The sequence below is a fragment of the Onychostoma macrolepis genome, chromosome 04 (genome assembly GCF_012432095.1).
Source record: "Onychostoma macrolepis isolate SWU-2019 chromosome 04, ASM1243209v1, whole genome shotgun sequence".
In the NCBI taxonomy this organism is placed as follows: domain Eukaryota; kingdom Metazoa; phylum Chordata; class Actinopteri; order Cypriniformes; family Cyprinidae; genus Onychostoma; species Onychostoma macrolepis.
In genome coordinates this window covers 18,375,017-18,400,514 of record NC_081158.1, presented here as the reverse complement: position 1 = coordinate 18,400,514, position 25,498 = coordinate 18,375,017, and the positions used below count along the sequence as shown (strand labels likewise).

The 25,498-nt window shown below is 33.6% G+C and overlaps 1 protein-coding gene across 2 annotated transcripts in view; it reads left to right on the top strand.

The window, feature by feature from the left end:
* The first annotated feature begins 1,699 nt into the window (after positions 1-1,699).
* Positions 1,700-25,498, top strand: part of prkcq (protein kinase C, theta) — a 33,091-nt gene continuing 9,292 nt past the window's right edge. Inside the window, exons 1-10 of one of the 2 annotated variants that reach the window (XM_058773489.1) lie at positions 1,700-1,876; positions 8,961-9,079; positions 16,161-16,181; positions 16,801-17,256; positions 20,327-20,526; positions 21,863-21,923; positions 22,096-22,276; positions 24,068-24,099; positions 24,204-24,289; positions 25,026-25,155. In XM_058773489.1, the coding sequence (XP_058629472.1) occupies positions 17,139-17,256; positions 20,327-20,526; positions 21,863-21,923; positions 22,096-22,276; positions 24,068-24,099; positions 24,204-24,289; positions 25,026-25,155 (808 nt within the window). In that variant the 5' untranslated portion in view covers positions 1,700-1,876; positions 8,961-9,079; positions 16,161-16,181; positions 16,801-17,138. The remainder of the gene's footprint in view (positions 1,877-8,960; positions 9,080-16,160; positions 16,182-16,800; positions 17,257-20,326; positions 20,527-21,862; positions 21,924-22,095; positions 22,277-24,067; positions 24,100-24,203; positions 24,290-25,025; positions 25,156-25,498) is intronic. The other variant, XM_058773490.1, reaches the window with a different exon arrangement.

The following is a 25,498-nucleotide window of genomic DNA, read 5'->3' as shown; positions in this document are numbered from 1 at the left end:
GTGCACGAGCCGCATAATGTGTTTTCTTTAACCTATTTCTGAGGGAAACAGCGTGAAACCTTGCGCGTTCGTTCATATTCTACATCTGCTTAACTGTTAAAATAGGTCTCATGATCATCAATAAAGTGTATTCTGAGATCTGAGGTCTTATATCACTGTATTAGTTCACTGAGGCGCAAGAATCCTGGAGTGTGATGTATGAGGGGAACCCCAGTATTACAGCACAGTGTCACACAAGCCATGATACAAAGTTACAGAAACTAAATATACAGGTGAGAAAGCAATATACAGGTGCATCTCAATAAATTAGAATGTCGTGAAAAAGTTAATTTTTTCTTGTAAGTTATTTCAAAAAGTGAAACTTTCATATATTTTAGATTCATTGCATGTAAAGTAAAACATTTCAAAAGTTTTTTTTGTTTTCATTTTTATGATTAGAGCTTACAGCTCATGAAAGTCAAAAATCAGTATCTGATTCTAATATTTGAGTTTCAATAAATGACCATCCCTACAGTATAAATTCCGGGTATCTCTTGTTCTTTGAAACCACAATAATGGAGAAGACTGCTGACTTGGCAATGATCCAGAAGATGAACATTGACGCCCTCCACAAAAGGGTAAGTCACAGAGGGTCATTACTGAAAGGTGTGGCTGTTTACAGAGTGCTGTATCAAAGCATATTAAATGCAAAGTTGACTGGAAGGAAGAATTTGGGTAGGAAAATGTGCACAAGCAACAGGGATGACTGCAAGCTTGAGAATACGGTCAAGCAAAGCTGATTCAAACACTTGTGAGAGCTTCACAAGGAGTGAACTGAAGCTGGAGTCAAGAGTCACCACGTTCAGACATGTTCAGGAAAAGGGCTACCATGCCACTTCTGAACCAGAGACAACGTCAGAAGCTTCTTACCTGGGCTGTGGAGAAAAAGAACTGGACTGTTGCTCAGTGGTCCAAAGTCCTCTTTTCAGATGAAAGTAAATTTTGCATTTCATTTGGAAATCAAGGTCCTAGAGTCTGGAGGAAGAGTGGAGAGGCACAGAATCCATGTTACTTGAAGTCCAGTGTGAAGTTTCCACAGTCAGTGATGATTTGGGCTGCCATGTCATCTGCTGGTGTTGGTCCACTGTGCTTTCTGAAGTCCACAGTCAACGCAGCCATCTACCAGGAAATTTTAGAGCACTTCATGCTTCCTTCTGCTGAAAAGCTTTATGGAGATGCTGATTTCATTTTCCAGAAGGACTTGGCACCTGCCCACACTGCCAAAGGTACCAAAAGCTGGTTCAATGACCATGGTGTTACTGTCCTTGATTGGCCAGCAAACTCGCCTGACCTGAACCCCATAGACAATCTATGGGGTATTGTCAAGAGGAAGATGAGAGACACCAGACCCAACAATGCAGATGAGCTGAAGGCCACTATCAGAGCAACCTGGGCTTCCATATCACCTCAGCAGTGCCACAAACTGATCACCTCCATGCCACGCCGAATTGAGGCAGTAATTAAAGCAAAAGGAGCCCCTACAAAGTATTGAGTACATATACAGTAAATGAACATACTTTCCAGAAGGCCAACAATTCACTAATAATGTTTTTTTATTGGTCTTTTGAAGTACCGTATTGACCCGAATATAAGACTATGTTTTTTTCCTTGGAAATACATCTGAAAAAACGCGTTCGTCTTATATTCAGGGTCTAGACTTTGACATGTCAATAATACACCCACAACAATAGGTGGCGCCAAAAACGCATAAAACGAGTGTGCCATGAAATATGTAATGTGTGTTGTAAAGATCGCGAATGAAAACAAATGAAAAAGAAAAGCTTACAGCAGCATGATCGTGACTGTCATGTTAGCCTGATGCGACCAAACTTCCTCTGTAAGTGATTTTAAAACATAAGACAGTACCCAGATTTGAAGACTACAATAAGATTTCACGTCTACTGATAATAACATTTTGGTAGGCTACTATGAGATTGATAGCCTAATTGTTATATAATTCAGATGGGCTACCTGTTATTTCAATGGTATATCAAAATGTTCCAATGTCATTGTTAGTACATTTTACCAGTATTTACCATACTTTCAAAACAAAAATTAAAATTGGAAAAATATGCAATATGAAAATAATTTAAGAATAAATGTGTTTTACAGAGAGAGAGAAAAAAAGAAAAAAAAAAACAAGATTTGGTTTTCAAAAAGCCTTTTTCCAACAGGTATTCTAATTTGTTGAGATTAACAAAAATTGGTGGGTTTTTGTTAAATGTGAGCCTAAATCATCACAATTAAAAGAACCAAAGACTTAAACTACTTGAGTATGTGTGCATTGAATTTATTTAATACACGAGTTTCACAATTTGAGTTGAATTACTGAAATAAATGAACTTCCACGACATTCTAATTTATTGAGATGCACCTGTCTTCCTCAGATGTAATGTTAGTTCTGTACTTCAAAGTTGGGCAAAAGAGCATTATAATCTCTGTGGTAGAGAAAGCTGCTTACATGTAGGCAAAAATGACCGAAATTTGCCTGTCGAATATTATACATCGTATTTTTAAACATATTGAATATTTTGGAAGTGAATTCTGGTAGGTGAATATGAATTATTTAATTTTTTTATTATGAAAATGTGTGTGAAATATTTTGAATTGAAATATTCACAGCTTAAATAAACAACTATGTTAAATTTCAGGACCTAAAAATGCAAGCCCTGGAAATACAAGGCATTAAAATACAAGCACTGTTAATTGCAATGCATCTTTTTTCGATTTGTGGAATTCAGCATGCTTTATGTTTCAAAAACTATTGTCATTATTCTGCTTCCATACAGTTTGTCCTGTAAACAATATGTATATGGGTGATTCTTAGACTATGGGCACTTTTATGTTCTTTGGTCATATTTTTAAAAATACATATAATTTTGGACAAATTCCTCTTTCTTTGTCAAACTAACAATAAAACCAAATTAAAAACTTTTTACTACCTTTCTATTATGATTTTTTCATACTTTTCAACCTCCTTATAGGTGTCAAAACCACTGTTGTCTCCTTGTCGCACACCCAGACTTTTAAAATTCAACAATGAAAATACAGTTTAAAAATATGACTTATCTGGTAACTATTAATGTACCTTAATTAAGCACTAGTAAAAGAATTCAAATACATTATAGTATTTAATGTGAAATCACTTTCAATATTACTTTTTATACAAAATATAGCTGTTGCACAGTATTGGTGTAATTTCCACCACAACACTGTAATGTCCCTTTAAAAAGTTTGTGTGAAAGATTGTTTAGGTGGTTTCTATGGAAATGTTCAGTGACATCAGAGCACATGTTGGATATGGAGGGAATTTAAATTTTCATCAACAACATATGAAGAAAAATCAAGGTAAATATTGCTTGATCAGTTAATATTCTACGTCATTTCCAAACATGCTGTACCTTCATGGGTGTTTTTAAAAAGCTAAATATGTTAAGTTAAATAAGAGTATTTTGCATACATGAAATGCTAAGTATTAATTCAAAGCTAATCAGTGAAGCTATCTTCCATTTCTTTCACAAAAAACTACAGAAATGTCATTTCCACCACAGTCATTTCCACCACACTGCCTCTGTGGTGGAAATTACATTTATGGTTACAAAGTACAATTGATATGTTTGATGACTTTGTGAATTGAGTTTAATGAGTGTGATGAGTTTAAGACTTTTTCTAATAAATATATCTGCTGTTTCTCTACATTCAGTTAATTCATTGTCATTTCCATCACCACACATTTAAAAAAATAAAATTAAAAATTAAAAAGTTCTCATCACACATTCAAAATGTATCCACAATTTATGAGATCATGCTTTACTTAATATAAAAATTCAAGTTATTTATTTTCTAATAAGCTCTTACCCAAACCGATATTAAATTTCAGAGTGTGACAGGTGTACAGTTCAGCATTTGGTCCTTAGGGCAGTTAATTTATCTCATTGACAAATGTATAATTATTTTACATTGTGGAAAAACTGGTAAAACTAGTTACAAAAATGATCTTAGACAATTCTTGAGTGGCATAAGTTATTTTATATTTAAATAACAGCTGTATATTGAGATGTGGTGGAAATGACATTTGTTCATTGCAGGTCGGAAAAATGTAAAATATTAACAATTTCTCTTGTAATCTAAGTTTGTCCTCTTACAGACCTTAAAACTAGACAAATTATTTAAATTTATGAGACTGTGTTACTTGACTTTTGAACCAGTTTTTTTTTTTAATTCAATTTCACAAGGCTAAAAGTGCCCCTAGTTCAAGAAACGCCCATATATATATATATATATATATATATATATATATATATATATATAAAAGAAAAACATCACCAGCTGCTAAATTCAAATCTGCGTTCGCTGGCTGGCACAGAGCCTGAGACACGCACGTTTTTAAAGCACTGTGCATTATAACCAATCACATACGATTCTGTTGAGCTTATGAATGCAAGGACCAATCAGAGTCGTTCAGATGAGTCATTGCTAAAACACGCTGTTTCGTCACCGCGCGCGCTCGCTGACTGAATTCTCTGACTACAGGTGCATCTCAATAAATTAGAATGTTGTGGAAAAGTTCATTTATTTCAGTAATTCAACTCAAATTGTGAAACTCGTGTATTAAATAAATTCAATGCAGACAGACTGAAGTAGTTTAAGTCTTTGGTTCTTTTAATTGTGGTGATTTTGGCTCACATTTAACAAAAACCCACCAATTCACTATCTCAACAAATTAGAATACTTCATAAGACCAATAAAAAAACATTTTTAGTGAATTGTTGGCCTTCTGGAAAGTATGTTCATTTACTGTATATGTACTCAATACTTGGTAGGGGCTCCTTTTGCTTTAATTACTGCCTCAGTTCGGCATGGCATGGAGGTGATCAGTTTGTGGCACTGCTGAGGTGGTATGGAAGCCCAGGTTTCTTTGACAGTGGCCTTCAGCTCATCTGCATTTTTTGGTCTCTTGTTTCTCATTTTCCTCTTGACAATACCCCAAAGATTCTCTATGGGGTCCAGGTCTGGTGAGTTTGCTGGCCAGTCAAGCACACCAACACCATGGTCATTTAACCAACTTTTGGTGCTTTTGGCAGTGTGGGCAGGTGCCAAATCCTGCTGGAAAATGAAATCAGCATCTTTAAAAAGCTGGTCAGCAGAAGGAAGCATGAAGTGCTCCAAAAATGTTTGGTAAACGGGTGCAGTGACTTTGGTTTTCAAAAAACACAATGGACCAACACCAGCAGATAACGTTGCACCCCAAATCATCACAGACTGTGGAAACTTAACACTGGACTTCAAGCAACTTGAGCTATGAGCTTCTCCACCCTTCCTCCAGACTCTAGGACCTTGGTTTCCAAATGAAATACAAAACTTGCTCTCATCTGAAAAGAGGACTTTGGATCACTGGGCAACAGTCCAGTTCATCTTCTCCTTAGCCCAGGTAAGACGCCTCTGATGTTGTCTGTGGTTCAGGAGTGGCTTAACAAGAGGAATACAACAACTGTAGCCAAATTCCTTGACACGTCTGTGTGTGTTGGCTCTTGATGCCTTGACCCCAGCCTCAGTCCATTCCTTGTGAAGTTCACCCAAATTCTTGAATCGATTTTGCTTGACAATCCTCATAAGGCTGCAGTTCTCTCAGTTGGTTGTGCATCTTTTTCTTCCACACTTTTTCCTTCCACTCAACTTTCTGTTAACATGCTTGGATACAGCACTCTGTGAACAGCCAGCTTCTTTGGCAATGAATGTTTGTGGCTTACCCTCCTTGTGAAGGGTGTCAATGATTATCTTCTGGACAACTGTCAGATCAGCAGTCTTCCCCATGATTGTGTAGCCTAGTGAACCAAACTGAGAGACCATTTTGAAGGCTCAGGAAACCTTTGCAGGTGTTTTGAGTTGATTAGCTGATTGGCATGTCACCATATTATAATTTGTTGAGATGCATTGGTGGGTTTTTGTTAAATGTGAGCCAAAATCATCACAATTAAAAAAACCAAAGACTTAAACTACTTCAATCTGTGTGCATTGAATTTATTTAATACACGAGTTTCACAATTTGAGTTGAATTACTGAAATAAATGAACTTTTCCACAACATTCTAATTTATTGAGATGCACCTGTAAATCTCTCATCAGAAACAAAAAAGTAAAGATGTACGAATGTAAGTAAGATATTAATTGCACAGTGTAAACAGCTTTAGAGATTATTATGGCAGTATTTGAGAGTGCTTGAACTCGCTGGACTGAAGTGAAAATGTTCTTTGATAATGGAAACGTTCTTTGCTCTCTTTTTGTTCAATGAAAGTGTTATAGACTAATTAGTAACTTACATTGTTTTTATTAAATTCACATTTAATGCAAAGCATTTAAAAGTATTACAAATATTTTATTGTATGACACCCATATCTGGTACTTAAGAAAAACGACGGGCTTGTATGCATAGTTAATAGATTGTATTAGACTACTTTGCCCATCGTTCGATATCAACTAACATAATCTATAAAGGTGAAAAATGCATTTACTTACACATATTTGAGAATCGAGATATTTCATGATATATTTTGGGGATATATTGAATAAAAATAAAAGCAATTTAATAAAACCCCTGCTGAAGATAAATGGACACCATTACAAAATTGGTTTTACTGGTTATAATGGGACTTGTATTGATTTTACTGGAAACTGTAATGGACGCTGTTGGTCTCTACTGGTAATTGGTTGCCTTCTATTGGTGGCTTGTTAAAACCAATAAATACTAATGGAATATGTCTGAAAACACACTACAGAAAACCATTTTTTAACCCTTGTGCGCTCTTCGGTCATTTCTGACCGGAGAATTTTACATTTTGAATTTTTAAAAATCGTAGCTTCACCAGAATGGTCCGAAACTCGTTGACTTTTATGGCACTTGGTATGTGAACACACAAAAGAAATTGAGGGCATGATTCGAAAAAGTTAAATGGTCGTAAAAAAATTGGTCACACTCATGGTCTTCGGTCAAAATGGAAATGAATGGGAAACGGGAAAAAATTAAAGAAATACAGAAAACTTTTGTGTGTACAATCTACAAATCCCCAACAATGCAGAAAAACATTGCACAGCAATGAAGGGGTGAAACTCTAAAACATCTAGAGTGCAAAATCAACACATCCACTCATACACACGCGCACACACACACACTTGTACACACACACCCCCCAATGAACTGGTGTGCCTGTAACACAGCAACTATGTAAAATAAAATCAATAATTCAAATTCAATACAGTTAAAAAGTGGACAACAAGGAATGGGTTATACTCTAAAACATCAAGAGTGTAAAACAGATACATCCACTCACACACACTCACAGACACACACACACACACATACACCATAATACACACTCAAATAAATTGGTATGGCTATAACCATATAGCCAAAATGAGTTGAGTGAAATAAGAGGTTGAAATCAGATCAGACCCTGAAGGATTAGGCTCTGATAAAGCATTCCTCTTCATTTTTGTTACATTTTTATAGTTTTGTGTAACAAAATGCTTTCTGTGTTCAGGGTTGACTGTAGTAATAATAATGCAAAAACCTATATAATAATAATAATGCAAAAAAAATATAAACCTTGACAAAAAGTAGTCTTTGAGAATGCCTAAATATACATTTATATCCACAACCTAATAAAAGTAAACAATTATGTCTAAAAACAACTAGGGAATTCACAAGACTCTCTATAGAGTCCTATGCAGGCAACTAGTGGTTTTTCTTTCTTTTCTCACACCAGGAGGTGCTAATCTGCATTCAAAAAAATTGATTTTAAAGGCCTAGTGTCTATGTTCATCTGAAATACTGCATAAATTGAAAAATAATTTGAAAAAAATGTGAAAAAAATTTTTTGTACAATTTTCAATGGGATCATAATCATAAATATTCATTAGTACCATAAAATTATCTCAAAATACAAAAGAAAAAAGAAAAAATATTATTGAACAAAAATATATTAGATTGATTTTACTGAAGAAAAAAAAAATTACATTTAAGGTGTCCGGTCACTTTTGACCGTGAAGACCATGAGTGTGACTCCCAAATAAGGAGTGCACAAGTTAATGGTTAAAAGTTGATGGTTTGTAATGTTCGTAATGGTATTTGTAGTGGAAACTATTAAAATGTTCTGTGATGGTTTTATTGTTTGTTTGTTGTTTTTTTCAGTAGGGACATAAGTTATATAGTGGTATTGTGGCTGCTGTGTGTCACATGACAATCAAAAAGGAACCACAAAGGAACTGCCCCGTTGAGAGTGTAGGCCTACCTTCTTGGAAAAAAAAGCATTGTTGCTTGTTAAAAATAAGCCTGAAATATTAAAAACAGCCAGCTGCAATTTAATAGGCTACATGTTATTAGCAGAAATTTATTTATTTTTTTAAGTCTCCAAAATAGAACAACTAGCCTATTGCTAGTGCCTGTGTCTATCAAAATGGATCTCTCATATTTCTGTAAAATACATTTGCATTTTTTTTAAATATTTTTTGTAACGTCCAATTCCAGTGTTTTTAATAATTTAAACGATTCCCTTTGTGAGTGAGTCGTTCAAATGTCAACCCGTTTTACTGAACCGTTTGACTCATTCATTAAAAAGATTCGACTCAAAAATAGTGACACGGGCATCCTTAGCGGTACTACAGCCGACAGAAAGAACGACTTTGCTTGCGGAAATATTGACAGACAAATGTATAGAATTTGTCAACAATACTCTGCTTCTTAAAATAAGTAAATAAACAAAAAATAAAAATAAATAAAACGGGCTACAAAACAGTTATTACGCAATACTGACATCTCTGGATCCATACGACAAAAATCACTTGATTTAAAGTCAACGACCCATATTTTTGCAGCTAAGAGTGTGCAATTCTGCAAACCGCACCATTTCTTTCTGCTTCCTTTAGTGTGTGATGAGAGGTGTGAAACGCGCGCGTCACGTGCGCGCAGGTCTACAGAAGTTCCATAAGCAGGCGTACTTTCAGAGTACTGCGCTGAAGAGCTGCCTTCATTCGAGCTACACTGGGTAAGTGCTATTTTCATACTCTGTACGTTATGTATGAACCTTCAAATTCAATTTAAGCTTGGTTTAACTCTAAAAACCAATACGTATAAATAGGACTAAGAATATGGATAGAAAAGAGACAGCCTGTCTTTCCGTGTTGCTGATGTAACTGTTGTCGACTGCCTAGAAATTCACTAATAAGATGTAGCCTACATCTTCGCATACATTCTGCAAACTTATCCAGTTGATTTTACTATAGCTGTTCGTGTGCCAGTTGCAGGAAACCACAAAACGTAGAAGAAAACAGTGTAGAAGTAAACTTTACATTTGAGAACCTGCTCTTTTAAAAACACAGGCTGATCTTTTAAAGAAAACAACATGTGTGGGATGCATTTTCAGTTATAAGAAAACATGTTTTCACACTGTTTTCTCTTACAATGCCCACACAAGTGTGGCTAAAGCTGTGGATCACGAGCTTTTGTTACAGTTGGAAGCATAAGCCTGGATTTTTAGTTTATAGAAGGATTTAGAACTTGTATATCCAGTATTTGAGAACTTTTTGCTTTAATTGGTCTATTTTAAGTCAGTTAATACCTGCTGAACTGTAGTGGCTTTAGCCTTACCAAGGTGGTGAATGCAGCCCTTTTATAGGTTTCAAATTATATTAATATCTCAAATGTTGCTCTTTCAAAGCTCGGGGTTACAGCATGTTTAAAGTATATGAAGTGTCAATGTTGACTGAGATGTTTTTCCTAAAATGAGACAAAATGAGTTGCCACAAGTTGATAAGAAATGTTGAGATTTGTGAATTTTAATAGCAGATTTTGGTATTTTGGCAAATCTGAGCTCAGTTTGAGACATTACTGGGGTCTTTTCAACAGTAGAAAGGTCTCACATGCTCTCTATTTAATCTCATTTAAATATAAGAGAAAAAACTGAGATATGTAAGAGATTTAACTCGATACATTTTTTGTGGATTGTTGGAAAAATCTTTTGAACTTTGGCTTCTTTGAATCCATTTTTATTGCTTACTAATGTCACTTACTGATGTTGACATTATGCATCATATCTAAACATCCCCTCTGACCTCTTACTGCCAATAATTTGACACAAGCTGCTTGTAAATCACACTATTATTGCCAAAGAATCACCTTTTCTGATGAATTATGATTTAGTTAATATAAAGGTGCTTTGTAATGTCTTTTTCAGTGTCTGAATTCAGTGTGTGATGTTTGCAGACATAATTATATGCAATTGATCCACCATCCATATTAAAAATGCACATTTTGGAATTAGGGTAATCCAAAAAAAAAAAAAAAAACAACTATCAAATAACAAGAAAAATATGAACATGCTACCTTCTGTGGTATGATATGCATGAATTAGAGGAACTGCAAATGTCGGGCACTGGAACATCTTACTCGCATCAGAGTGTAATTTCCAACCACATTTTTACCAAGAGCACAAATCATGTCAGTGTTATGTAATTTAAGTTAAAATGGATTACTGAAATAGTTTCTAAGACATTTTTTAACCAGTACATTTATGTATTTTCCTATATTCCATTTTATAATATACTCAGCTGTATGTACTGAAGCTGAAATCGCTTTAATCAAAGCTAATTATCAAACTGCAAAGTTTGTCATGATACTTCCTATTTTTATTGATGTTAATCAAAGATTTATAAAGAAATATGTGGCTGAAAGTTGTACAGCTCAGTGGTTATATGCTGACATCTTTACTAAGGATAACAGAGTACTAAACCTCAAAAACAGATGCAATGGTTTGTGGAGTGTGCCATGTTATTTTAACTGCCTCGTGGTAGTAAACCTTGGGTTAAAAATACTACGATGGACCAACATGTGCAAGAATAGCTTGATAAATCAATACCAGCATCAATAACAGCAAATAAAAGGAGCTGTAAATTTTGAATGAAAAGGGAGTTTTTCCTAGCAGGCTTTGGGGAAAAAAATCTTGTGATTGTGCTGCATGTTTTTCAGTATTTCATTCTTTTTAGTAGCTACTTTTTAGGATTTAAAAGGCAATGGAACAATGACGTGTGGTGTAAGATGCTATCTAGATGTAGATCTGATTTTTAGCACTTTCGCAATAGACACCATACAATATATAGTGCTAAAACTTTTATTGTAAAAAAACACTTCCTCTTCTGTTTGTTTATAGAAAATGCACGCTTTTGCCTTTACCTCTCAGATAGCAATGCACAACACTGTACACGGTAAAAACAAAAAAAGTTGAGCCAATTTAAAATTGTAAGGCAACCAGCTTCAGCAGATTTTTGAGTTTGCTCAACTTATTTTTGTGGGAGATTCTCAAATTTTTGTTGTATAAACTTAAAACGAAGCTGAAGCTGGTTGCCTTAAAATTTTAAGTTGGCTCATCTTTTTGTTTTTTGTTTTTTTTTACAGTGTAGTTCTGTTTTTGAATTTATAGCTGTTAAAACTTGACTCTAAAATTTAAAACTATCAAACATTAGATGTTGTCATCACATCAGTCCTGGTTATATTTTTAACAGTAATATACCATAATATCTTAATTTATGTTTAATTTAGGTCTACGTTAACATTTTTTCTTTTTTTTAAATAGAAGTCTCTTATGTAATCATAAACACAAAAACAGTGAAGTATTATATTAAAATGAATTCATATTAATACCGTAAAATATTATTACAATTTAGAATTACGGTTGTCTGTTTTATTTTTTTAAATTAAATTAATTAGTAATTTATACCTGTGATGGCAAAGCTGAATTTATTCTATTTTTACTCTATTTTTCAGTGACGCATGATCCTTAAGAAATCATTATAATATGCTGATTTGGTGATCAAGAAACATATCTAATTATCATCATCTTTTGTAATATGATAAATGAATTTACTGTTACTTTTAATCAATTTAATGTGAATAAAATTAATTTTAGTATTCATTTCTTAAAAGCATATGAATCTTGCATATGAAAATGTAGACGTATAAATATATACGTGTGTGTGTGTGTGTGTAATATATATATATATATATATATATATAAATGTATCTATAAATGTAATTTGTAGACGTGTATATATATATAAAATGTGCTAACTATGTTTAATTGTGAAACTTAATAAATGCAAATTAAAAGATTTTATAATAAATGAGTATGTCTGATATCAGTGCAAAAACAGTTTCATATTATGCAATATTAAAACCTAAAAGGGTCTAAAACAATACACGAATAAAAACACGCCCAAGGATACCAGAAAGGGATGTGATGGAACATTTTTTTATACTGTTTTTATAACATTTCTTATAGAGAAGAGAAGAGGGAGAGAAGAAAAGTAGTTCCATCTCAAAAAGATAATTTAGATGACTAAATCCCAAATAACATTTTGGTTTTATTTTTGTACAGAGGAATTATTACAAGTGCTTTAAAAAACAACCTTTACACTTCTGCTTATACACACTTCAAGTTTTACTTCCATTGCATGTGGATTAATCTAAAAACATTTTTGTTTTCACAAATTGAGAGTAGAGAATGATTTTCTGTGATAACTGAGCCACAGGGTCTTAAGTATTGAACATGGAATATTCCTTTAACAATCCTCATGAGTCTAACCTCCTGAGTGGCTTGCGAAAGGTCAAATGTATTTGTAGTTCGGTCCAGTCCAGTGTGTGTGAGTTCAATGGAGGCGTTTGTGGTTTGATCCCACACTTCTTCCACCCCTGCAGCTTTCACATGCTGGGATAGTTCAACTCTGTCGACTCTGGAGTCAGTATTGACCCCACACACTGTTTGATGAAATATCACGTTCAGAGAGCCAATAAAGACGTACTATAAAGTTCTGACATTAAAGTGTCTGTCTGTGTCCAGCTGTGTTCTTTCTATCTGTCTACTGTTGTTTGTCTTTTCTCTCTATCCTGGTAGCAGAGGCAGGTAGAGCAGCAGCTCGCTATCTGCGCTACAGTCCTTCAGTGATGCAGGAAGTGCGGTTTGAGCTGTCAGTCAAACGACAGGAAATACTTGGCAGTAACACATTTAGAGAAAGAAAGAGAGTTTAAGCCAGAGTTTTGAGAAACTTGAGTTAAGAAAAAAAAACACACACTTAACAATCATCACTTAACAATATAATATAGGGTAGAGTTGAGGAAAACGCCCCCATGGGGTAAAACGCCCCCCTACTGTTTTTCCCAAAATAACCACAAGATAATGTCAAGATAAATTTTATTGTGACTATGGACTACGTTGACGGAGTGATGTAGAAGTTTTCACCATGAAGCTTAACACTGGTGATGTACCGGAGAGAAAATGGATTTCACAGTAAATCATCTAATTTTCAGCAGTAAGAGAAAAAGTGTTTTAAAGCTTGTTGTTTTGTAGAACATCACAGTTATATATGATATGAGAACAGTAGGGCCTGTAGGGAGTACATGTTATTTAATAAAAATATAATTATATTTTCAGAATGACATGATTTTTTTTCAAACATAGTGTGTGGGGTAAAACGCCCCCCAGGGGGCAATGGGCAATTACTGTAGTTATTCTGTTCTGAACATCAAATCCTTAATTTTTCCATCAAATGTATTCTAACAAGTTGGTTGAATAAAAATATTTGGACTTTATATTTAAAAATTACCTCAAGTTAGCATCAGGTAGCTAGTTAGCTAGCCAGTTATCATCAGCTAACTTTTTTTTTTTTTAAATAGACAATTATAATTTTGTAATTCATAATTATTGATTATATTATATTCTTTTTTTTTTTTTTTTTTTTTTAAGCTAAAACTGCCTGTACTCTGATTTTGCTGTAAATGTTTAAAGCAAATTGCTTTGTCAGACTGGGGGGCATTTTACCCCACCCATGGGGACGTTTTGAACCACAGGTGGTGTTAAACGCCCCCTTGGCACAAATTAAATTTTTGTTAAAAATCTAACAACATGAAAACTCTGGACATTTTTCATACTTGGTTTATAATTTATGCCATTGTCACTAAAACTATAACTTTTCTGAACACATTTAACTTTTGTTTCATTGAAAAAAAAATTACACAATCCTTAAGGGGGGCATTTTCCCCCACTCTACCCATATATATATATATATATATATATATAATTTCAGTATAACAATATGCGTGTTTTCCCTGTCTTTTTTATTGTTTCTGTTCGATTTTAGTATGTTACTTTCTTCCTATATCATCTAAAATCATCTGTTAATCACTTACAATTCTTACATTATGATATAATAAAGCCGCTGAAAATTTGAGACTCTTAGCCACCCCCTAGCAACCATCTAGTAATGTTGATTACCAAGTAAATACAGTTTTTGTTTCCTTTTTTTAAAAAATAAATAAAAATCTGTGAGGCACTTACAATGGAAGTGGGGCCAATCGCAATCCGTAAACATTAAAATGCTCACTTTTTTAATAGTACAGCTACAAGATATACTGTAAATATTTTGTGTACATGATTTTAGTGTGGTAAAATCGCTTACTAACATATTTTGTAAAGTTATGTTCAATTTCATGGCAACGTAACTCTAAAAACCTAAAACGATAATGACTTTATATTAACACAACATCTTACTGCTATACAACTTTACAACTGTAACTACTGTTAAGTTATTTACTAAAATTTTCACATTTTTGTTTTTAAAAGCTTCCAAAATTGGACTTATTCACTTGCATTGTAACTTAGATTTTTATTTTTAAGCATGAATTAAAATTATTTAATGTGGCAATTTACTTTATGTCACAAATTAGGGATGCACTGAATGTTCGGCCAAAAATAGCAAAAAAAAAAGCTGTTTCAGTGTTCCGCCGAATAAGCGAAAATACCGAATAAGATGTACCGAACAATGATGTGACACGATCAAATAGAGGTGCGCACAGCAAACATGTCTGCAGTGTGGAAGTCATTACAAAATACACATACGTAAAAATCATTACAAGCACGAAACACCGACAGCGAGAGACTGTTTAGTACTGCATCTCAAGTCTCCGATGAGAAGAGGAAGAGGTGGTTGATGCTGGTTACTGTATGATGATTGAAATCGCGAAATGGCCTTAAACAATACACGCACGAATTGCACGTATTCAAAAAGGGTTTTTGAAAATCTGGAAAAGGAAAATCTGCGCTGAAACACTGTTACTCGTCGGTTGCTCAGTAACATTTTTATTATTTTTTCAAAGGCATGTGACAATGGGATACGTGCGACAAACATAATTTATAAATCTACTGTTGTCAACAAAAAGAAGCACTGAGGTCTGCCTGCGGGTTTCTGCCAAAATAAAAGTTGAGGAAAAAAAAGAACTCCATCAACATTCAAAAATGTTAGTATTGTAATTTTACTGTTGTTCTGTAGAAGTAAGATAGTAATAATGAAAATAATACCCTACAACAGCTCTATTAATACATTTATTATATTCACACATAGTGGTCAAATTGGGATCTAAAAGAATTATCTTCTGCTCAGCAAGGCCGCATTTATTTGTACAGTAGAAAATGTATGCCTGATTCAAGAAGGGGGTCTCAAAAATGTCAAAAAAAATATTATTTTACTAACTTATTATTTTTAAGTTAAATTGTGCTTTGTTGGTATAATGTCTGCTAGAATGTTAAAAAATGTTCAGTGTTAAATAAATATTTTTCAATTGTTGTTTTGTAATTGATTTTTTATTTGAAAAGCAGGAAAAAACTGTAAAAAGCACATTTTGGCTATTTAATTTATGCAATTGTAAAAAAAAAAAAAAAAAGGCAAAATAGATGGGGGTGTTCGGTATTTGGCCTTCAGCCTTCAGCCCAGTGTTTAATTTTGTTCGGCTTCGGCCAAGAATTTTACTTTATACTTTACTTTACTTTGGCGGGGAGTTATTGCCACTCACATTTTCTTTCAAAAAAACTACAAATCTAGTTTGGTTTCTGTTTTTGTAACATGAACTTTAATATACACATCAAGTTTGAGCAAAGTGTAAATGTGTGACCATGACGTGTGTGGTAGTACTGTATGTTTGTGATTCAGCAGGGAAGTGAATCCTGGCAGGCTGTTGGGATGGTAGTTTTGTATTTCACATCTATTAATAGTTCTTTCTCTCTGGTTTTCTCCCTTCACCAGTTACCTTACAGCTTTCAACTGGTAAGTACTCTAAGTGTTTCCTGTGGTTCTGTGGTCCAACTGTTTAACAAGTCAGTGTGTTTTCTGCTTAGTTTATGAAATGTTAAGTGTTATCGGTTGGTGTAAATTGGTGTCATGTTAATTTAATGGGCATGTCTAGTATGGAAAGAAGTTAAAGCATGACTTCAGTTGTGTTTCCATTTGACAGAGAGCATATCAGAATGATCCTTACAACCGGGTTGTTTATGCCTTTTTTCATCTGAGCTTTAGTTAATGGTTTAAGGAGACTTAATTGAACAGTATCGTCATTATGTGACTTTATTAACAATGATGAACGAATCAGAGTTGTATATGAACATTAAAAAATGAAAATCAAAGTGTCAAATACTGAATGTACTAATTACTAATGATATTAAAATTAAAATAAATTAAAATAAAGTGCTTGCAATTAATTATTTTCTTATTTTTTTCTGCTAAAACTGCTAATACACTGTATATAAAATAGTACGACTTTTTATTCATTTACTAATATTCATTTAATATAAATATATTATTGTAATTTTAAATTAATTTACTATTTTTAGCTCTTTATTGTTGTACTTTACTTGAATTTATTATATTTTATTCTGTTTTTTTGTAGACTGTTTCATCCCAACATCGTTCCTTCTAAAACAGTGGAAAGAGAGCCGGATCTGATGGACAAAGGACAAATTTAAACACTTAAATTGAAAAAATATTACTTTGGATACCACGGAGCTAAGGACACCACCATTCTAGACTTGTACTATACAGTGCTTGCCCCTCTACTGAGCCGCTTGAGATTCGAAACCCATACATCGGACATCACAAACATGAAAACAAACATCAAATAGGAGTGCATCACTGTACAGAAGATCCTTACAGTGGAATTATCCACCATACTTTAACAGGAAACTGTATATCTGAGGCTACTGCTGTTGGATCTGGGAGTTTACAGTTATGTCTCCATTCCTGAGGATTGGTTTTTCGAGTTTTGAGATGGACCCTGGGCTTGCCTACCATGAAGAAGTACTCAATCCATACTGTGCCGTCTACATGAAAGAGGCTGTGGAGACTGGTAAGAAATGCTTTTGCTTCAGATATATGAGGACAGTTTAAAATAAAAGTGTGAAAAACAGAGATAGACAACAGACATCACGGAGTAGTTTCTTTAGTTATAGGCATTTTTAAATTTTTATCATCACTTTTTGTTATGAAGGTCACATTAAAATTGTCTTAGAAACTTTTACCATGCATTCAGTATTTTTTTCAAATTTCAAAAGATATATATTTCTATAGTTTTACCCTGGTCCCACTTTTAATCTTAAAATATGAAAATCTATCAATATGAAATGCTTAAAATATGAAATCTATTATTTAAAATATGAATAATTACGTTTTAACTTAATTTAACTAAAAAGTTTAACTAATATAACATAACTCTGGTGTCATTATCACAACAACCAACAATTTTGCCCCTAATTTTTTCCCCAAGTTACTGTACTTAGTTATGAAGTAGACAACAGTGTTTGATAATTAAATATGAATCATGTGATGTGCAAAGAAAATAAGTATAAACCAAGGTAAATATGATTTTTTTTTTAAATGAATATTTTTATTGGGCATCAAGCTGTAATTTTGGCAAATTATGCAAAAAGACTGAAAATACTATTTAATTGTATCTATTGTACATAAAATGCTATAGGCCTAATGCAAAAAAAAATTAAAATTAAATAAATTAAAAATTAAAAGGTTTCTGCAACTGCAAATCTCCAGCAAAATGAATGCTGATTTCAGATGTGGTGGAAATGAAATAAAATAATAAAAGAAATCTCCTGTGATGCCTGCATGTGTTAAAATGTTACTTTTTAAATATCAATGTGATTTGAAAATTTGAAAATTGTATTTTAATAAAGTTTGTTTACTAAAAGACGAAATTGCCCATAGTGGAAGAAACACCCACAGGTTCAACCTACTCAGTTTTCAGTAGGTGAAAGTGTGTCTGGTAAAAATTGGTAACAAAACTTACTATTACTGGATGTTTTGTGCGTTAGTTTGAATTCTTGCTTTAAGGGAAGTGTGTGTCATAAGTGCCATTATCAGTAAAAAGGAGGTATGTTTCTTTCCTATTAAACATACTCTTCAGGTTGATTCATAAAGCACGCCTATATGTCTATCACACACACATACCACAATTTCAAATGGGGTACTTAGTCATTAGAATATTCTGCATCAGTTCATGATGACAGACAGATGCCAAATGTGGAACCAAAACTGTTTTCATTATGTCTAAAAGCATTTGACGACCAAATATGCAAAAATACTAAATGTTTTGCAGATGCCGTCTGATGTTTTTATACGTATTACTGTAGGAACTATATTTGAAACTCTACAAGTCCTACAGAAATGGTTCACACAAAATTTTATTCTGTCATTATTTACTCACCCTCGTATTGTTCCAAACCCAAATAACCATCTTTATATATATTTTAAACAATGTTCTGGACATCCTTTTCCAAGCACATAAAATGAATGTGAACAGTTGCCTTTAAGTTTTAAAAGAATGTAAAATACAATTAAAACTTTCCATATGATTTTTGCACTTCATTCTTCCGAAGCCACTGCAACTGGATAATGAATTCAGTGAATTAAGAATTTAAGAACTAGATCAACCAGTTCATTTGAAAGACTCAAAAGAATGATTCATTCATAAATCAAACATCACTACTTCTGTCATAAACGTGCAAGTAAAGTAAAAAAAAAAAAGATTCCTTTAAGAGCATTGATCACTGCAATGTTTCACTGCTTCTATACTGCAAATAATTAGAACGCCCACTTAAAATCAATAAGAAACAAATTTCTGCATTTAATGCATTTAAGTGCATTTAAACTCATCTACTGTGTGCACATTTTTGATAACTTTTATGCACCATATATTTACTTGCACGGATGTCCATAGCTGGTAAAACGTGGGTGTAAATCAGATCATCAGATCAGATGAAATAAGTAAGTAGTTGTACACACATGCATATTACTCAAACATGGCCACTGAAGCAGTACTAAAGACACAAGGCTTTCCCAGCAACCTCTTTGGTTTCATTCTCTAGAACCAACTGCAACCACACATACCTGTCAAAGTATAAAGTGTCAAGTCAGTCTCAAACGCTTCTGAATCATCTTCACTGTCAAGTACTTGTCAGATAAACTGAATGCCCTGTTTTTTTATGTGTTTAATGTCAAATTATACATTAAATGAAAGTGTTCCAAACCTGTTTTAACAAAAAGTGAAACAAAAGAATTGAACCAATAAATAAATAAATAAACAGACATCTGTGCATGTAAATATGTTGATGCATTAAAAATCCTCATTGTTGTATTAAATGATGTATTAAAACTCCTCATTTGTCAAAAGCATGCATACAGTAGGTAATTACAAATGCACTTTTGCAGAAATAGTTACTTTATTAATTTGATTCTTCTTGATTTGCTTTCAAGTATAAGTCAGATAAACTGTATGTCCAATTTTTTATGTCAAATTACACATTAAATGAAAGTGTTCGCAACCTGTTTTAACAACAAGTGAAACAATATAATATAATGAATAAATAAATGTAGACCTAAACTTGATTTTATCCATTGGGAATTTATTGGATTAAGAAAAGTAGGCATTATACACTGAATGAAGTCAGGTGGTTGAAGGGGAGGGGCTAAAAATAAGAGGACTTGATGATGTCAGCAAAAAGGAAAGTCGTTTTAAGAGATATTTTGATGAAATAGTAACGTTGATGCTTCGTGCGCAATAAGACCAGGAACATGCATTACGAAAAAAGCAGAGCTGATTTTAAATGTCATGTTGACTTTAACTAAGGGAAAATGTTGACATTCTACCAAAATTGCAGGGTTTCATTTGCATGGCTCTATATTTGTTATCCTGCAGTAAAGGCTGTCAGATTACTATCAAACAGAAAGAGCATTGTGCCATTTCACTAGTATTAGTTTCAGATCCGGTAAATCCAGTTAGAATGCTGTAACACACATGAAGTGATTTACTTGTGCTGATACTTTTAAAGCTTAGTCCAGTCAAACTGTCAGCGGTGTGGAACTGATTTGGAGATATATTTGTATTATATTTGTGTGTGTGTCTGTAGAAAAGGGTCAGGTGTACAAACAGAAGCGGCCCACCATGTATCCTCCCTGGAGCAGTACGTTTGACGCTCACGTCCACAGAGGACGAGTAATGCATGTGGTGGTCAAGGACAAGACGGCTGAGCTAAAGACGGAGGCTACTGTTCAACTCGACACCCTCGCTTCACGCTGTAAGAAAGAGAACGGCAAACTGGAGATCTGGGTGAGAAAGAAAAATGGAAAAATGTTTTATCAGTGCTGATACAGTCCATTGACCATTGAGTTAGCTTGACCTTTGTTTTTGTTGTAATTTATTAAAAACAAATCAATTTTTGGTGGATTAGAACACTAAATTAAATAAATAAAAAATAAATTAGTGCTGGCCAACGATTAATCGCAATTAGTCACATCCAAAATAAATGTTTTTGTGTACATAATGTATGTGTGTACTGTGTATATTTATTATGCATATATAAACACACACACATGCATGTATATATTTAAGAAAAATATGTAATTTTTAAATATATTACATTATATTTATTAGTGCTGTCAATCGATTAAAAAATTTAATCGTGTTAATCAGATGTACCCGGTACATTATAAAAGTAGCCCAATAAACCGCAACCCACAGCTCTGTAATTTTTTCCCGCGACTGTATTCTCAAAATAGCCCACTTGTGCCGTTACCCTGGTAACACTGGTGCTGTACCCTCATCACACAATGATAGATAACCTTCCGCACTGCGATGACGGCAAGAAGTTGGGGTCAAACCTTATCAAACGATTAATCTGCATTAAAAAAATATTAACGCGTTAGTTTTTTTTTTTTATTAATCTCATGCGTTAACGCGTTAACGTTGACACCCCTAATATTTATATATAATATAAATTATATGAATATAAATATATACATGTAAATATTTTCAAAATATATACTGTGTGTGTGTCTTTATATATACATAATAAATATATACAGTACACACACACACATATATGTGACCCTGGAGCACAAAACCAGTCATAAGTAGCACGGTTATATTTGTAGCAACACTGTATGGGTCAAAATGATCAATTTTTCTTTTATGCCAAAAATCATTAGTATATTAAGTAAAGATCATGTTCCATGAAGACATTTTGTAAATTCCTTATTGTAAATATATCAAAACTTCATTTTTGATTAGTAATGCATTGCTAAGGACTTCATTTGGACAACTTTAAAGGCAATTTTCTCTATATTTAAATTTTTTGCACCCTCAGATTCCATATATTCAAATAGTTGTATCTCGGCCAAATATTGTCCTATCCTAACAATACTTCAATGGAAAGATTATTTATTCAGCTTTCATATGATGTATAAATCTCAATTTTGAAAAATTTACCCTTATGACTGGTTTTGTGGTCCAGGGTCACATATTATATAAACAAAAACTTTTATTTTGGATGTGATTAATCGTGATTAATCGTTGCCCAGCACTAAAATAAATCGATAAAAATGGATGTGTTATAAATGTTTCAAATATATTTTCAATTATTTAATAAGATTTATTTTTGTAATAGGTGGAACTGAAGCCGCAGGGTCGCTTATTGATGGAAGCACGGTATTTTTTGGAGAGGAGTGGTGAGTATTTCTCTAATTCAGATCCACACACAATCTCTCACTGATTAATGTTAGCATTATTACTTCTATTATTATGTTATCATGTTTTCATGAGCTGACGGAGCTTGGTTGAGTTTTCAAAATGACATAAATAATTTGTGGTGTTTTCATTTGGGTTCTTGTTTGTTTTTAGATGCTGCAGGTCACGGTGAAGGAAATGGAGAAACCGAACGGGAAAAAGAAGGGGTGTTCGCCCTGCATCACAGACGAGGAGCCATCAAACAGGCCAAAGTTCATGTGGTCAAATGTCACGAGTTTACCGCCACCTTTTTCCCTCAGCCGACTTTCTGTTCTGTCTGCAAGGAGTTCGTCTGGTATTATGCGTCTCAAATATTTATATATTAAAACAAAACTCTCAAAAAATAACTTATTTACAGTCCTCTGTAGATTTAACATGAAACAGCATTTGTAAAATAATATGGGGTGGAATTTTATGGATGAATCTATTTATCTATTTTGATTTGATCGGATGAAAACATGTAAAAAAAATATTGATTACTGCAATAAAAATATTAATCTTATTTTGCCTTGTTTATATCAACAGAGCAAGTTATAACATTTGACTATGACTAAGACTATGAAAACAACAAAGTTTCTTTAAAATACTGTGCACTGTACTGGCTTCTTTAAAACATCAGTCAATCATTGAATCAATTAAAAATAAAAAAGAAACTACAAAAGACTAAAACATACTAAATGTAACAAAATTTACCCAATATCAAATTTATATCATGATATACAGGTGTATGTATGGTGGCCCAGTAGTGCACAACACAAAGAAATCTCCACAGCACAACACATAGGACAAATTACTTGTGTGGTGCTAATTTCGTTGTGTTGCAGCTTGTTTCCGTTGTGTTGTGCTAATTACATTGTGTTGTGGCTTGTTTACATTTTGTTGTGCAAATTTAGTTGTTGTGGCTTGTTTCCATTTTGTTGTGCTAGTTTAGTTGTGTTGTGGCTTGTTTTCGTTGTGTTGTGCTAATTTAGTTGTGTTGTGGCTTGTTTTCGTTGTGTTGTGCTAATTTTGTTTTGTTGTGGCTTGTTTTGTTGCGGCTTGTTTCCATTTTGTTGTGCTAATTTAGTTGTGTTGCGGCTTGTTTTCGTTGTGTTGTGCTAATTTAGTTGTGTTGTGGCTTGTTTCCATTGTGTTGTGCTAATTTAGTTTTGTTGTGGCTTGTTTCCATTGTGTTGTGCTAATTTAGTTGTGTTGTGGCTTGTTTCCGTTGTGTTGTGCTAATTACGTAGTGGCTTGTTTCCGTTGTGTTGTGCCAATTACGTAGTGGCTTGTTTCCATTTTGTTGTGCTAATTTCATTGTGTTGTGCTAAATTTATTGTGTTGCAGCTTGTTTCCATTGTTTTGTGCTAATTTAGTTGTGTTGTGGCTTGTTTCCATTGTTTTGTGCTAATTTAGTTGTGTTGTGGCTTGTTTCCATTGTGTTATGCTAATTTAGTTGTGTTGTGGCTTGTTTCCGTTGTGTTGTGCTAATTACGTAGTGGCTTGTTTCCATTTTGTTGTGCTAATTTCATTGTGTTGTGCTAAATTTATTGTGTTGCAGCTTGTTTCCATTGTTTTGTGCTAATTTAGTTGTGTTGTGGCTTGTTTCCATTGTTTTGTGCTAATTTAGTTGTGTTGTGGCTTGTTTCCATTGTGTTATGCTAATTTAGTTGTGTTGTGGCTTGTTTCCGTTGTGTTGTGCTAGTTACGTAGTGGCTTGTTTCCATTTTGTTGTGCTAATTTCATTGTGTCGCAACTTGTTTACATTGTTGCGACTTGTTTCCATTTTCATTGCTTTGTGGCTTGTTTCTGTTGTGTTGTGCTAATTACGTAGTGGCTTGTTTCCATTTTGTTGTGCTAATTTCATTGTGTTGTGCTAAATTTATTGTGTTGCAGCTTGTTTCCATTGTGTTGTGCCAATTTCATTATGTTGTGCTTTGCTTCCATTGTGAATACTTCGTTGTGTTGTGCACTACTGGGCCACTGTATGTATGACATATAATAGTGAAAAATATATATTTGTATATGCATATGCAAGAAAATTAGCACTGTATATTAATTATACATTACATTAATATTTTCTTAATGTTTTTTTTTCCTACTTCAGGGGCCTGAATAAACAAGGATATCAGTGTCGGCGTAAGTCATTTTTTTCACATCCTCATTGCTGTTCCAGTTCTTATACAAGTTTCCATTGAATCAGTGTCAGGACTCCTTCTACACACTTCTCTCTTTTTTCCCAGAATGCAATGCCGCCATCCATAAAAAGTGTATCGACAAAGTCATCGCCAAATGCACAGGCTCAGCAGTAAACAGTAAAGAAACCATGGTAAATACAAGGTTCGGTCCCACTTTATATTAGGTGGCCTTAACTACTATGTACTTTGTATTTATATTTTTTAAAATACCTATATGTAATTACATCTGTAATTAATTTCTGTAATTACAGTTATAATTACACTGTTGACCCATCCCTTGCACCTTAACCCACCCTTAAACCTACCCATACCACCAAACCTGTCCCTAACCTTACCCGTATCCCACCGCAATAGTTGCAAAAGTGTTTTGCAATACAATATGAATACAATAAGTACATTGTACTTATTTTTTGATGTAAGTACATAGTAGTTAATGCCACCTAATATAAAGTGTGACCCAAGGTTCTTTTTCATCACCCTTTAATTCAATCATATCAAGCACACTAAGTGTTTTGTTTTGTTTTGGGTTTTCCCCTCACAAAAGGGTTTTGGTGCCCTGAATTTACAGTAAGTCAGAGACCTTTAGACATGTTGTGCAACTTTAGGCTAATTATAGATTCAGAAAAGATTTAGTTATTGCAGATGAATGCATAATTATAAATATTTAAGAAAATGAATCATCTTTTTGTTGCAGACTCCTTCCTCTTTCAGTAATTGGTAGACACCACAAAACAGTCTTTCCACACTTTACTGAGTCACACTGAAAATCACGAATGGCGTTTTGGACATTTTCCTTGTTGACCTGGTGTGTCAGTGTGTGTACAATATGTTTTCCAGACTAAATCTATGTGTATGTGTGTGTTCCAGATCCATAAGGAACGTTTTAAGATTGACATGCCTCACAGGTTTAAAGTGTATAACTACATGAGCCCCACGTTCTGTGAGCACTGTGGAACCTTGTTATGGGGTCTTGCTCGGCAGGGCCTTAAATGTGAAGGTGATTCATTACACAACCACATGCCAACTATGAATGTCTAAGGGTCATTCTGTGAAAGGATTATTCTGTGTTTTATCCATTTTAAAAAGGTGGTTTTTGAAGTAAATGTCTATAGTATCTAAAAATGTGTTTAAATGTAATTATTAAATAAAAAATGAGATGGTACAACACATACACACACAAACATAAATGCATACATATACATATGTTAGGACATAAGTCTGTTTAAAGGAATACAAGGCTTTTTTTTCCAATTTTATTTTTTAATCTGAAATTTTACAATAAAATGCAAGAAAATGTATAAAAAGGAACAAAAACATTTGCTTGTTCACTTACAGAAAGG